Genomic DNA, 13,389 nt, shown 5'->3' with positions numbered 1-13,389 from the left:
TTTTTATGTAGATATATTTAATTTATTAAACAAATCATTTCATATCAAACACGAATAGCTTTCTTAAATTCTTTAAATAACCCTTAAATATGCATAAATCTTACAAAATAAACTATTTAAGAGGTTTATAGGTATTAACGCCGTGATGGTGGCGTTGTAAACGAGTGGCAATCTAAGGTGGTAGCGGACGTGGTTTTCGTAAGGGAATGTTTAGATATAACTCGTCTAGCCCATGCTAAATCTCTAGAGCTTTTAGACCTCCTACATCTTGATTTTGAACTATCAGTTGTATCTGAGGTATCTGAGGAAGAATTTTCAGATCCAGACCACACCGATTCTGTTGCCTGATCCTGATATGTATTTCCTGATCTAGTAACCGAGGTCAAATACTCAGGATGACGAGGACTCCCCTTGCAAATTTTCATTTCGTCTACCGAAGTTTCTATTTTCGGAGGACTCTTTGATCGACCAACACAGCCAACATCGATCACATTGTCGCTGTCATCATTTTTATCTGCTGATTCCACGCTCGTATCACAGCTTTCGCTCATAATTATATCCATCAACTTTTCCTTGTTCTCATTCAAATCATATACCCTTTGTGTCTTAGCTGAACTCAATGACGAGGTTTTTACTTTGGAAGAGACGCTGGCATGTTTTGCACGGTCCATAGTATAAAATATGTTTTTGTGTGACGGAAGCATAGCTGGTATGTTTGAGTCTACTTTTGCGTATTCAACATCTTTGGAGTCAGCTGAGCTCTTGGGACGACCTCTACAATGACAGCCATCATCGTCACCGAAAAGATAACTATAAAGTATTTGTATAACACATATTGCAAACCCTATAAGTAGAATGCCTACTACGCAACAGTATGGAGTCCAGTCGGCGTTTATATAAACATAAGAGTTTTTCAACGATTTCCATGGTTGCCATTTGGATACACCTGCTTCTTGGAATGTAAACAAATTGCGTCTCGAAATACCTTTTCCATAACTTTGAGCAGCAGCAGCCACTCTCAATATTCCACCATAGGCCGCATATAACTTCTCATCCATAAGATGCGGAACAACGTCCCTTTTCATCCAATGCAAAATTTCATTATTATAACTGACGAAATCAGCGTGACGACAACCTTTAGGAGAACGCTTAAGGAGACACCGTGATGCTGCGGTGTAATATTTCAATACCGCGTTTTCTGATTGTGGTGATGTCAAACTAAGAAGGGAGTTAGTTTTAACCGGAAGTGCTACGGCTGTAGGGTCATAGTGGTCGTCCATTTTAGGAGGTGGGACATGTATGCAAGAATTGGTATCTCTTTTACTGACCAACAGTACACAAGGGTCGAAAATTTGACCAGAACCTATTTGAATTTTTTCAACAGTAAGATTACTCCATACAGGAACTTTATTAGGTTTTTTCCAACCTAATCCTTGTGTGTTTAAAAAAAGTTTAATGTTGTCATAATAGTTGTGTAGATCGCGAACTCTCCTGTATGGGAGGAAACCAGCATAATAAGCAAATCTCGCTGCGGGAAGTATTTCGCTTCTCATGTGTGCGCCTACACTGTCTGCCAGAGCTTCTTTAAGTATAAAGCTAGTTTGTGTATCCGCAGCCTTGTTCACCATATGAAACGCTCTTCGAAAATATTTTAGAATATTCTTAGTGTATTTTTCGGTTATTTTGGCAGGAACCACATGGGGAGGTATGATTTCTTCGAATACCTTTCGAGCCCTTAATTTGGCCAAATCGCGTTCATTCCAACAATCAAACTTTGAGATTTTGGTGAGTTGATTATGGAATAAACTGCTACCCACATGCGCACATACAGTTACTTTGAGAAATATAAAAAATATTATAAAATATTGCATTGAATATTAGAGACATTAATAAATTATTTCAAAATAAAACCTCCAACTTGTATATGACTTTGAGTTACTGAGAGACTTTGACTTAGTCATTGGTCCATCTGCTTTAGTTCTTATTCTAAGGATCCAACAACAAAATAAAGATGTAATTTTTTATCTTATCAATACTAAATTTCTAGAATAATTAATTTCCTAAGGTAAAATCGAAATAAAAAATATAGGTTTCAAAGGTGTTAATTTATTTGAAAAGCTATTACCATGTTTTAATTTTTAAAGTTTGAGATAATTTTGTAAAAATACTCAAATGTTCGTGTGAACTCACAGAAAAACTATAGTGTTTTTTTGTGATATTAATTCATAAGTTCTGAAAGCATGAAAATCGTCTTGACAGTTGACAGTGCCGTGTTAGTTTCAGTCATAAATGGCAGTTGTCACCAAGCCATAACAACTAAAATCTCAAAAAAAGTGGCAGTTGTCAAATTTAAAAATATTAATTCGCGCAATATACTCGTGCTTCTTATTTTTATTGAGAATTGAGATCCAACTTAATTTTCCTCTATGTATATATATTATCAACATTTATAGTGATAAAAAAAGACAAGGTTCAAACATAATTAAATATGTCCAAGGTATGTTGTTGGAAACAAAAACTGCGATCAAACATTATAGTTACACCTTAATTTTAATTAATAATGCGAATTGTAATGTTTTGTTATAAAGGATAGAATTTTTTTATAAACAGGAATTCAACATTATTAACTATTTCAGAGCATTCGGTCGTATTTTACTGTAATAAAAAAACAAACAACAAAAATCGCTGATGATGATAGTGATATAATACCAGAGTCTCCTGAGATTCAGGTAAAGAAGGTAAGTACCAATATTATCAACTCTTTATTTGTTGTTAAATAATCTGTCTACATTTTGTATAATTTTACCATGACAAATACAGTAAAAATGTATCTATTAGAAAATTGTATACTTTGATTTAGTTCTAAATAGGTATGTTTTGTCTCATGAGTTTCCTATTGTAATAATAACAATAATATAATTATAATCACTTTTTCACATATGTATGTATGTTTTGTTCGCTTAGTATAGTAGATATAAACAATTATTGGAATTATTAGACGATGATGACAAAGTGGAAATAATTTATTCTTAATTATTAACTTATTATAAATAGTACTTAAATAATAAAAAACTTTCCTGTTTAAGAAAAAACAAACAAAGAAAAGGCGGATAGAAGATTCAGATGAAGAAATATTTTCTCCAAAAAACAAAAAGGTAGACACCAAACAGAAATCAGCACAAAAAAGTCCAAAACTCAAAGAAGTTACAATAACTGACTTATTTGGAAGTGATAAGATAAAAAAAACTGAGTCTTTAGTTGTTCAAAATAAAAGGGAAAAGCAAACTGAAATTGGTATACATTCTGATGACGAATTTGAGCAAAGTCTATTAGAATTAGATACATTTGACAATATATCACCAGAGCAAGTCAAATCTAATAAAAAATACCAGGAAAAAGATAGTGTAGAAAATAAAGCAAAAAACAATAAAAATGTGCCAAAAGTTAAAATTAGCCCACCAAAACTTCATTCAACTGAAGATGATACATCAAAATCAAGTAAGAAACACAAGAAGCATCATCAAACTGAATCTGAATTGAAAGAACAAAATGATAAAATAAGAGACAATGACCAGAGTAAGAATTCAAAAAAGCAACACAAGAATGATAAAATAATAGAAATTGAAGATGATTCCAAAGATGATGAAAAAGTAATTGGCCATAAATTTAACAATAGTTCTGTTGAAGAAAAACCTCTTGCTATAAATAAATCAAAGATAAGAAAGAGAGATTTGAGTGAATTTTTAGAGGATGATGATGATCTTGATAAGAGCTTTAAAAAGAAAAAAAATGACGAGAGCCTTAATGAGTCTGGTTTGTACCATTTCCTGTTTATTTATTGTTTGATCGAAGTTATACTACAAACCTTATCCTATTGTTTCTAGTCACTCTACAAAACTTCTTAAATTATTTTTCATTTTTTTGATACTACAAAATATATGAAAGTAGTTTTTTATAATCACTTAGTCAGTGACCTTTGTATATTTTGTTCAGATATGCATTAATTCTAATTAACAAACTTTGTTCATATTGCATTCCAGCACTTAGTGACCAAGAAAGACATGAACGAAAAAGGCTATCAGCATCTCTATATCAAAAATATCTAAATAGAACTGGACCCAAAAACTTGGGTGCAAAGGAAATTCCAGAAGTAATTTTTATTTATTTATATATTAAAAGCAATATTTAGATATTCTATGATTGAATATTTTGTTATATAGTTTCATAAAAATAATGAAGGTGTAATTTAGCGAATGTGTAATGTATTACACCTAAAACCGTTCAGTTAATTTTTTTGTTATACATATCCTATTTGCTATTATGATAATTTTAGGGAGCACCAGACTGCTTGAAGGATTGTGCATTTTTATTGACTGGAGTTTTAGATTCCTTTGAGCGAGAAGAAATCATAGAAGCCATCACAAAGTATGGTGGTTCAGTCAAATCTGGTATCAGCAAGAAGGTAAAATAATTTATTTTTTGGAAATAAATTTATTTTAGATAAATAAATTGTTAAATACATTTAAAACAAAAATTTATAAAAAGCCAGTAAATTAAAAACTTTATGTAAAAAATTAAATTAAATTACATTCAATTCTTTACGGTAAAACTTGTAACTATTAATTTTAATATTTTGTGAGTGGAATAAATTTTTGATCAATAATTTTTTGTTCATGAATTACTTTAAGTGAGTATGAAAAATGATATTTTCTGTCTGTTTTGTTATGTATGAACAGAGTAGTGAGTGTTGTATATACTAACAATATGTGTGTGTACAAAAATGTCTTAGCTACACTTATAAGAGGGTAGTGATTCAGTTTGCTTCCCCTAAGTGATAAGGAGTTATCAGAAAGTATATTAATGATTCAACATTCTAGGTAACGCATGTTCTAGCTGGTGAAGACGCGGGCCCAGCAAAAACTGCTAAAGCAGAGTCTTTAGGCATCAAAATCATTAATGAAGACCAATTTCTCAATATGATCACTGAGTTCTCAAAGAAAAACAATAATCAAAGATCAAACGCTAATGATAAACCAAACATAAAAAACGAAAAAAGTGATAAGAAGAAATCTCCAAAAGATGAAAAATCTAAAAGACATCATGAAAAGACGACTGAAGATAAATCAAAGGAATCATTGAATGCTAAAGTAAAAAAGGAAAGATCGGTTTCTCCAAAAGCAACCATAACTTTAAAGAATGACAAATCAGTGTCTGTTAAAAACCCTATTAAAAAAGAGAGATCTGTCTCCCCTCAAGCAAAAATTAAGAAAGAAATATTGGACTCACCGAAAAATGACTTTTCTGGAAAAATAAAAAAGAAGAAAAGTGAAGAAGAGGTAGAGCAGGTTGACAACGGTATATCTATTATTGTAATAGAAACATTTTGACCATGTAGTTTCAAGCATGTGTATGTAATCAGAAATCAAAGCTGTTTGCTACAGGTTTAAAACCTGTTTACCTTTTTTTGAGGGCTTTCCTTGGCTGTTTAAGAACATGAAACATTTCATTCATAATTTTACCGAGGCAAACTATTTGTAACTAATAAACAGGTCCAAAATAACTATTAGTTCGCTTGGATACGAACCACCGTCAATGTATAAGTAGAACTAGAACATTCTGGAACAATTTTTTTTTATTTAACATAAAAATTTTCTTTGATTATAATATTTACTGTCATTTGTAGGTTTATTTGAGTAGTAAAGATGTTATTAATGGATAACAAAATTTCAGTTGACAATTCATCAAAAGATACATCTCTAATGTGGGTTGACAAATACAAGCCGCAGAGTATAAAGCAAATTATTGGACAACACGGTGAAGCAAGTAATGTTAAAAAGTAAGAAATTGTTAATGTTTACAATTATTATTCTTGTTATACATATTCCATACTTTAGTTTGAGAAAGTGACAGTAATTTTTCTACATTTAAATCATTACTGTGTTATTTTTTTACAGATTAATCAACTGGTTAACTAAATGGTATGTGAACAGAAAAGCTAAGTTGCCTAAACCAAATCCGTGGGCCAAGAATGATGACGGTGGATATTATAAAGCCGCCCTTTTATCAGGACCTCCCGGCGTTGGTAAGACATACACCTTCAACTTCTACATAGGAAAAACAAATGATACAATTTTTATCCAACTACAATAAAAAACTAACAATTTGTAATTTTCATAGTAGGTACAACCAAATAGATCCACTTGCATAGTAACTTTATTAATTGCGATTCATTCGTATAAAGTGCGCTAATTTTGCTCAAAATACATAGACCCATTCTCTGTATTAAATAATGTCATTTTTTTAAATCTATAAATTACGATTGTTGTTGATAATGGAAAGCAATGTTTGATTACATTATATAAATACACACAGGGCATTAAATAATAATTCGGCGGACCCTTTATAGTTTTAGATTTCTTTATTGATCATTTTATGGGGAAAATATGTCGTATGGATGTAAGACACGCCGGTTTTCTCTCTATTTTCTTCACCGTAGCACAAGGGGCAAGTGCTAAGATTCATAAAAAAATAATAATATAGGGAAATGGCCAATCATCTTCATGTTTTTGTTTCTTTCATTTATCGCGCGAACTTGTAACATGTAAGAATTTGATTAAAACGAAACATGAAATGTCACGCCATTATTGTATATTTTGTATTTACGATTTATTTATTAAAATCCATTCAATAAATAAATCGTAAACTATTTTTTAAATCTCTACTAGGCTACAAACATTACCTCTCCACATCGTACCTATTCTTAACTTTCGTAGTAACTGATCCAACTGAAATTGGCCATTTCATTGTCTTCATATGTTTTAATAGCTTTGTTTTGTTTCATTATTTATGTGTGTTTTACAAATCTTTCTCTTCTTAACTTCGACATGGCTGCCAGTTTGTTAATTGCGCTGTATTTCTTGCAACAATGTGTAAATAACTATTATCGAAAAATATTCTTAATTTGACGAAAACTATTTCTTTATTCAGTAAAACGTATACAAATTTAAAATAAAATAGTTTGATTTCCTATAGAACTTACTGGAATTTATTAAACTGGTATTTTATTGCTATAAATTAATTAATATCAAATCTACGTGTGGTGTTCAGGTAAAACAACGACGGTGGGACTAGTGTGCAAGGAATTAGGTTTTGATACGGTAGAATTTAACGCATCCGACACTCGCAGCAAGAATCTGATAAAGGAACAAATCTCAGAACTAATATCTACTAAATCTCTGTCTGGATATGCTAAAGGTAATTATAACATACACTAAAGTTTTACAGCCTTTGTTCTTGTCTTTTTCTCGTTGGGCAAGAATTCCGGACTTTTGGTAAAAAACCAGATTCAAAGTTTTTACAGTCAAAACTAATAATAAGATGTAACAAATCTGATAAAATTAATTTCTTTGAATTCTTCTGTATACAATTAATAATACTTTTAGGGGTGACTGGTAAACAAGCGGTAACAAAGAAACATGTTCTAGTTATGGACGAAGTGGACGGAATGGCAGGCAATGAGGATAGAGGTAAATTTCTAGTCTTTGATTTGCACTTTCAAATAAATCTTCTATAACAAATAAACTGGATTTATTAAATAAAACTGGTCGTGAATAAAAGCCGTTGAAAAGTTGATGCACCATACTCTGATAAATAAACCTGTAGGCATTACATATCTTGAATGTAATGTAATTTTAAAATAGATAACTTTAAAGAAATAACTTTATTAGACACAAAATACATTAATGTTTCTATAAAGTAGAGTGCACTGGCCCCCACACTAGGATTCCCTGTGTTGTGGGCAGCCAGTCTCTTCCTTTTCACATCTAAACAGTATTGCTTAATTATTTCTACATAACACATTTATATCTATACTATTTTTGTACAATAAGAATGTTACTGTGAAGTTAAGTATCCATAGTTCGGCAAAATTTTTAATTATCATTATACATATATATTTAATAGATATTATTAATTGTCGTAATGTTTCATATTGCTGAATAATAAAAGCGCGGCAAGAGCTTCGAGGTGCAACTAGTATTTTTTTTTTCAGGTGGACTCCAAGAATTGATTTCCTTAATAAAGTCAAGTTCAGTGCCCGTAATTTGCATGTGTAATGACAGGAACAGTGAAAAAATGCGGTCTTTGGTAAATTACTGCTATGACCTTCGATTCAACCGTCCGCGGGTTGACCAGATTAAGGTATTAATTCATTTATTATCAAAAAACATAATAAGTTTCAATCGAATTCGATTTTCTTTTATTTAACATTTGTGGTCATTTACCATTTTAGGATCTACCCCATTAAGTTATGGCGGTTACCAGACATCAACCTTTAAGTTTAATTTAGTTTTAAAAAGTTTTTTAATTTAAAAAGGAAATAATATTCCATGTTGTAATAAATAAATTTCAAAGCAATTGGATTGATTTCAACTTTTTTCACCAAACAAAATTAGATGAAGCCAGTACCGATCGCTGGATAACTATTAAATGCACACAATAATGTGTATTAACCCTTTTCTTTTCTGAGTTTTTATAAATAAAGAAGTTGATAGGCTTTCACATTAAATACTTCTTAATATTTGTTCTTATTTATAATTTTCTAGCGAATTGTGGAATCGACTCCTGGTGAGGTTAGAGAGATACGATCTCCAACTATTCAAACTAATTGGAGCGTACTCCTCCCGCAAAGGCCGACAACGCACCCACTAAAAATGTCTATGGGCGTCCCGAAGGCTCGTTTGCCCCTCTAATATATTTTAAAAAAATGTTTTAGTAAGTAATATTAAATTATTAAAATATATTTCAGGCAGCAATGCTGACGATATGCTACAAAGAAGGTGTTAAAGTCCCAGGGGATGTTCTATCTCAGCTGATAAGTGCAGCGGGACAGGATATCCGGCAGACCCTGCACTTACTGTCAGTGTGGACGGCTGACCCCACTCTCACAGAACATGATAAACTCCAGAAGGAGGCTCAGAGAGTCAAAAAAGATATCAAAATGGTTGGTCATAAATTAACACTACATAACCATAACAAAAAAATACAGCATATTAGCCTTTGCTTAGAATATTGATAACTATCTATATATATTTTTTAAAAACTTGTATTTTTTGTGATTTATATAGATGAATGGTGTAGCAATAAACACCAGTCAGATAATCAGTTGTTATTACCTCATTTTAAAATGTGTATTATACAGGGCCCATGGGATGCGATTCGTAAAGTTTTTTCAGCAGAGGAACACAAGACCATGAGTATTATCGATCGAAGCGATCTGTTCTTTACAGACTACAGCCTCGCACCACTATTTGTCCACGAAAACTACCCACAAGTTGTGCCCCATTGCCCCAAGTAACTATTTTTTGCATTAAATAATCAGTTAAGTTATATATTTATTTGTAAATTTAAAATTGAAGATCTATCATTAGTAAACATGATCAAAAAATAAAATAGATGAAAAGTGTATATTTCATTGTCTTGAAATAGATATCCTTATAAGTTGGCGAAAGTAATTAGACCAAAAAGACAAGAAAAATTTAACAAAGTCTTCTTATTCTAGGCACGAAGTATTGGATCGGATGAGCAAAGCAGTTGACAGTCTTAGTCTTGGTGACTTAGTTGACTCTAGGATTAGATCTAATCAAGCTTGGAGTCTTCTTCCACTGCAGGTATTAATTTATTAAATTTCCTGATTAATTTATGTTCTAAATTAATTATAATAATATATAAATACACTGATTTTGTTGCTCCAAAACAAGACACACCATTTTTATTTTTTTATAGAACAGGGGGAAAACGGGCAGGATGCTCACCTGATGTGATACTTTTAGTTTTTAATTATGTTTAACACAAAAATCAGCAGGCATACTTTGGGAAAATAATGTTGAAACAAATGAATGATTTATGTAACTAAAATTTCAATTAAATTTTTCTTTTCTTTCTAGGCTATGTATAGTTCAGTTATTCCCGGACAACAACTATCAGGACATGTAGGTGGACAGATACAGTTCCCGAGCTGGCTTGGGAAAAATTCACGAGCAAACAAAATGTCCCGCCTGGCGCAGACCATTCACGCCCATACAAGACTCAGGTGAGAATGTTAAAATTGCCTTATGTATTTAAAAAACTTTTAAGTAACAGTGTACAAGGAATTGAAAACTGTATGATAAAACATAATAATACATTTATATATAAAGACAAAACATTCGTATTTTATACTGTAATTATAATATTTTTTCTTAACAGTACATCAGGATCAAAATCATCTATATTTCTTGACTATTCATCACATCTTCGCGACGCCATACTTAACCCACTGATTAAGGACAAAAATGAGGGTATTACAAAATCTCTTCAAGTGCTTGAAGAATACCACCTACTACGGGATGACCTGGAGTCACTTACTGAACTGTCACTGTGGCCAGGGCAACGAAACCCCAGCATTCTTATAGATGCAAAAGTTGGTCTTTCTATTATCATTTTATGTTTATATTATTAATTTATGACTAGGACAAAAATTTCAACCTAAGCAGTGTTATAAATATAAAGTGTGGAGAAAGATAGTACCATGCTAAAAATGTTTTGTTTTTATATTTTGTAACTACTGGTAAGCATGGTAACAGTATGGTACTACCTGTCATAACTCACAGTTTAGTCTACAGCACACTTAAAAGAAGTATGACAAATAGTTATAGTTTTACTAAAATCATGTTAATTCATAATTTCAAATTAACTTGATTTTTAAAGGTGAAAGCTGCAATGACACGGACATACAATAAGCAAGCAAGTGCATTGCCATATGCACCTGGTGCTATAAAGAAGGCAAAACATCTTGATAGTGATGAAAATGGTTTGGAAATAGATCCTGAAGATGATCTAGAAAATGATAGTGATCCTGAAAATGATTTACTTATTAAGGTTTGACAAATAATTTTAAATTCCATTAGCATTCATTTCAGAATTAGAACTAATTTAGACTGAGAATACACACTGTAAAGATAAGAATCATTTAAATGTGTATATGTCTATATGTATGCATGTTATTACATGGCAAATAGTAATGTATTTATGTGTATTCCAAATCAAAGTTATGAAGTAGAACATGCCTGTCATAACTTTTTTTACTTTAAGCTCTAAATAACAATTAGCTATTATTGGTGCTCCTTTACATTGTTGCATGATATTCATAACAGAATTGCATACCTTTAAAATATTATACTTATTGAAAATTTTATATTTTTTTTAGTAAAACTGTTTACTTTAATATAACCTAATTTTACAGAAAAAGAAAATGAAAGATATTGAGAAAGCTTCCAGTGGCAAAGAGAAACCACAATCAAGTAAAGGCAGAGGAAAGAAAGCAAAATGATCATGTTAAAAATACAATGTTTCGATGATTAAATAATAAGCATGGCAATCTTACAATTATATTTATTTATATTACCTTTTTTAATACTTTTAGTGCAATGTTTGAATTTTATTTTATGCATTCTAACTACTAATGTGGTTATTATCAAAATTACTGACATTTTGGATGAGTGATATAATACCCATTAATAAAACTATTCTGGCTGGAATTTCAAATAAATAAATTTTGATTTGATTTTAATGACACCGCACAATGATCAACTGAAGTAAAAAGTTTGCTAAGGCTGGGATGGAAATATTAATATTAGACTTTAATTTAAAAACATGAATATTTAAAAGTGTAAATTAAAAATGCCTAATAATATATGTGAACTAACTTTATTGTACATTACATAATTGCAACTATTTATCCACTGCTTCACTTAACAGAACTTAGTCTTTTATAATCTTTGCTACTCTGGGGTCATCAGGTCTTACAACTACGTAAACTTTCTTGTACCTTCTATTATCACCATCTCTTTTAAAGTATTTATAACATCCAGCGGTACCCAGGCCTATTCCGACCAATGCAAGGGCAGAGCTTGCGTATATTTCTGGTATTTCGTCGTATCCCTGCCTGATTAACTGAGCAAGAGTCTTTCTTGATGCTTGCGCTGCCATAGTTCTAAATTATGAAGCCGTATAATCACTCACAAAAAAATTAATAGGATAAGGAGAAAGATCACTGAGTTTTGATTTTTGCTACTTTTGATTTGAGATACCGTGACAGTATGACAAATGACAAATGTGGGACTATGATCTATGGTTTCAAATTTAGGCGCAAATCAACTTGGAACCTGAACAGTTAACACTCAATGTACAGATCTATGTATAGTTGAACAATGATGACGAATATAAGAAATATGTAAAAGACAAAATAATTATTGATACATACCTACTGTGTTGGAGTTAATTTCCTAGGAGACATTATTATACATTATTATGATTGAAATACATATATTATATTGTATTTCTGTAATTTAAGAGTGATAACTATACATGAAAATAAATGATTTATTTGACTTTTAAAAGCCAAAAGATAATTTTAAAAAATATGTATAGCTTTTATCGTCACTATTTATTAAATTGTGTCCAAATGTTTAGTAAGTCTGAAATGTAAAGTAGATTTTCGATGTTAACGACAGCAACCTCAGAAATATAAAAAAGCAATAAAGGATAATTTTTTTTCTATTTACTATTTAGATATTTTAAAACAAACATCAATTAAAAAGAATTGTCAGTAATGTCACTATTGGTATATGGAAAAAAATATGTTTATTAATTGAGAGTATTAGACTTATAGAAATTATAGAAATTAGCGTTTACATTCGTTATTATTGTATAATTATTAAAGAACAAATATTTATTTAAAATGCCCATGCCAAAAACGATAGGTCACCAAATAGACTTTGGAAAATCATGGTCAGGATTGATTAAGCAAGGTTTTTGGGAAATTCCAGGAGTGATGTGTTCATCTATATGTGCTCTGGTTGGGATTGGCTTGGGATTGGCTGGATTAGACCGATATGCAAAAAATAATGGTGATAATAGAGAATATAAGTCCACTTACATGATTATGAGACCTGATGATCCTAAAGTAAAGCTGCTAAGAAATCCCGTCTACACCAAGTATTAAAAATCTTACATAGCTTAGATCAATCGAGGCCTTATTATGTATTGAACTTTTTAATACTATTGTCAGAATTATATAAGTCAAGCTAAGATTTTGTTTTTATCTACATCGCTGATGTAATAATAATCTTAAATATATTTATAATAAATATGGTGTCTGAGCGTTATTAACCTCAAAGTTCAGAATTTTGTTAAGCATGTATGGTGTAGCTACTGTAATTCTTAATATACCTAGGTATATATGTTATAAATATTTGTTGGGCGCAAATGCTGCTTATACAGTAAAAAGAGTACCTACAGTTCTTGTAATTGGAAATCATCATTGTAGATTGAAGAAATGAATATATGGAT

The 13,389-nt window shown here is 30.9% G+C and overlaps 2 protein-coding genes across 2 annotated transcripts; one reads left to right on the top strand and one right to left on the bottom strand.

Moving 5' to 3' along the window:
- Positions 1-70: 70 nt before the first annotated feature.
- LOC110992317 lies at positions 71-1,933 on the bottom strand. The gene has a single exon (XM_022258074.2). It carries the CDS (start codon positions 1,869-1,871, stop codon positions 135-137), a length of 1,737 nt encoding a protein of 578 aa, XP_022113766.2. The 5' UTR covers positions 1,872-1,933; the 3' UTR covers positions 71-134.
- A 417-nt stretch (positions 1,934-2,350) lies between these two features.
- On the top strand, positions 2,351-11,421 carry LOC110992311 (replication factor C subunit 1). The gene is made up of 18 exons (XM_022258069.2): positions 2,351-2,497; positions 2,637-2,738; positions 3,087-3,813; positions 4,041-4,150; positions 4,334-4,462; positions 4,878-5,355; positions 5,731-5,836; positions 5,955-6,082; positions 7,108-7,254; positions 7,443-7,526; positions 8,051-8,199; positions 8,807-9,001; positions 9,200-9,351; positions 9,560-9,668; positions 9,945-10,090; positions 10,246-10,459; positions 10,747-10,917; positions 11,282-11,421. Exons 1-18 carry the CDS (start codon positions 2,489-2,491, stop codon positions 11,366-11,368), a joined length of 3,243 nt encoding a protein of 1,080 aa, XP_022113761.2. The 5' UTR covers positions 2,351-2,488; the 3' UTR covers positions 11,369-11,421.
- Positions 11,422-13,389: the final 1,968 nt, after the last annotated feature.

Source organism: Pieris rapae, chromosome 10 (genome assembly GCF_905147795.1).
Source record: "Pieris rapae chromosome 10, ilPieRapa1.1, whole genome shotgun sequence".
Taxonomy (NCBI): Eukaryota; Metazoa; Arthropoda; class Insecta; order Lepidoptera; family Pieridae; genus Pieris; species Pieris rapae.
This window is presented reverse-complemented; position numbering and strand designations above follow the sequence as displayed.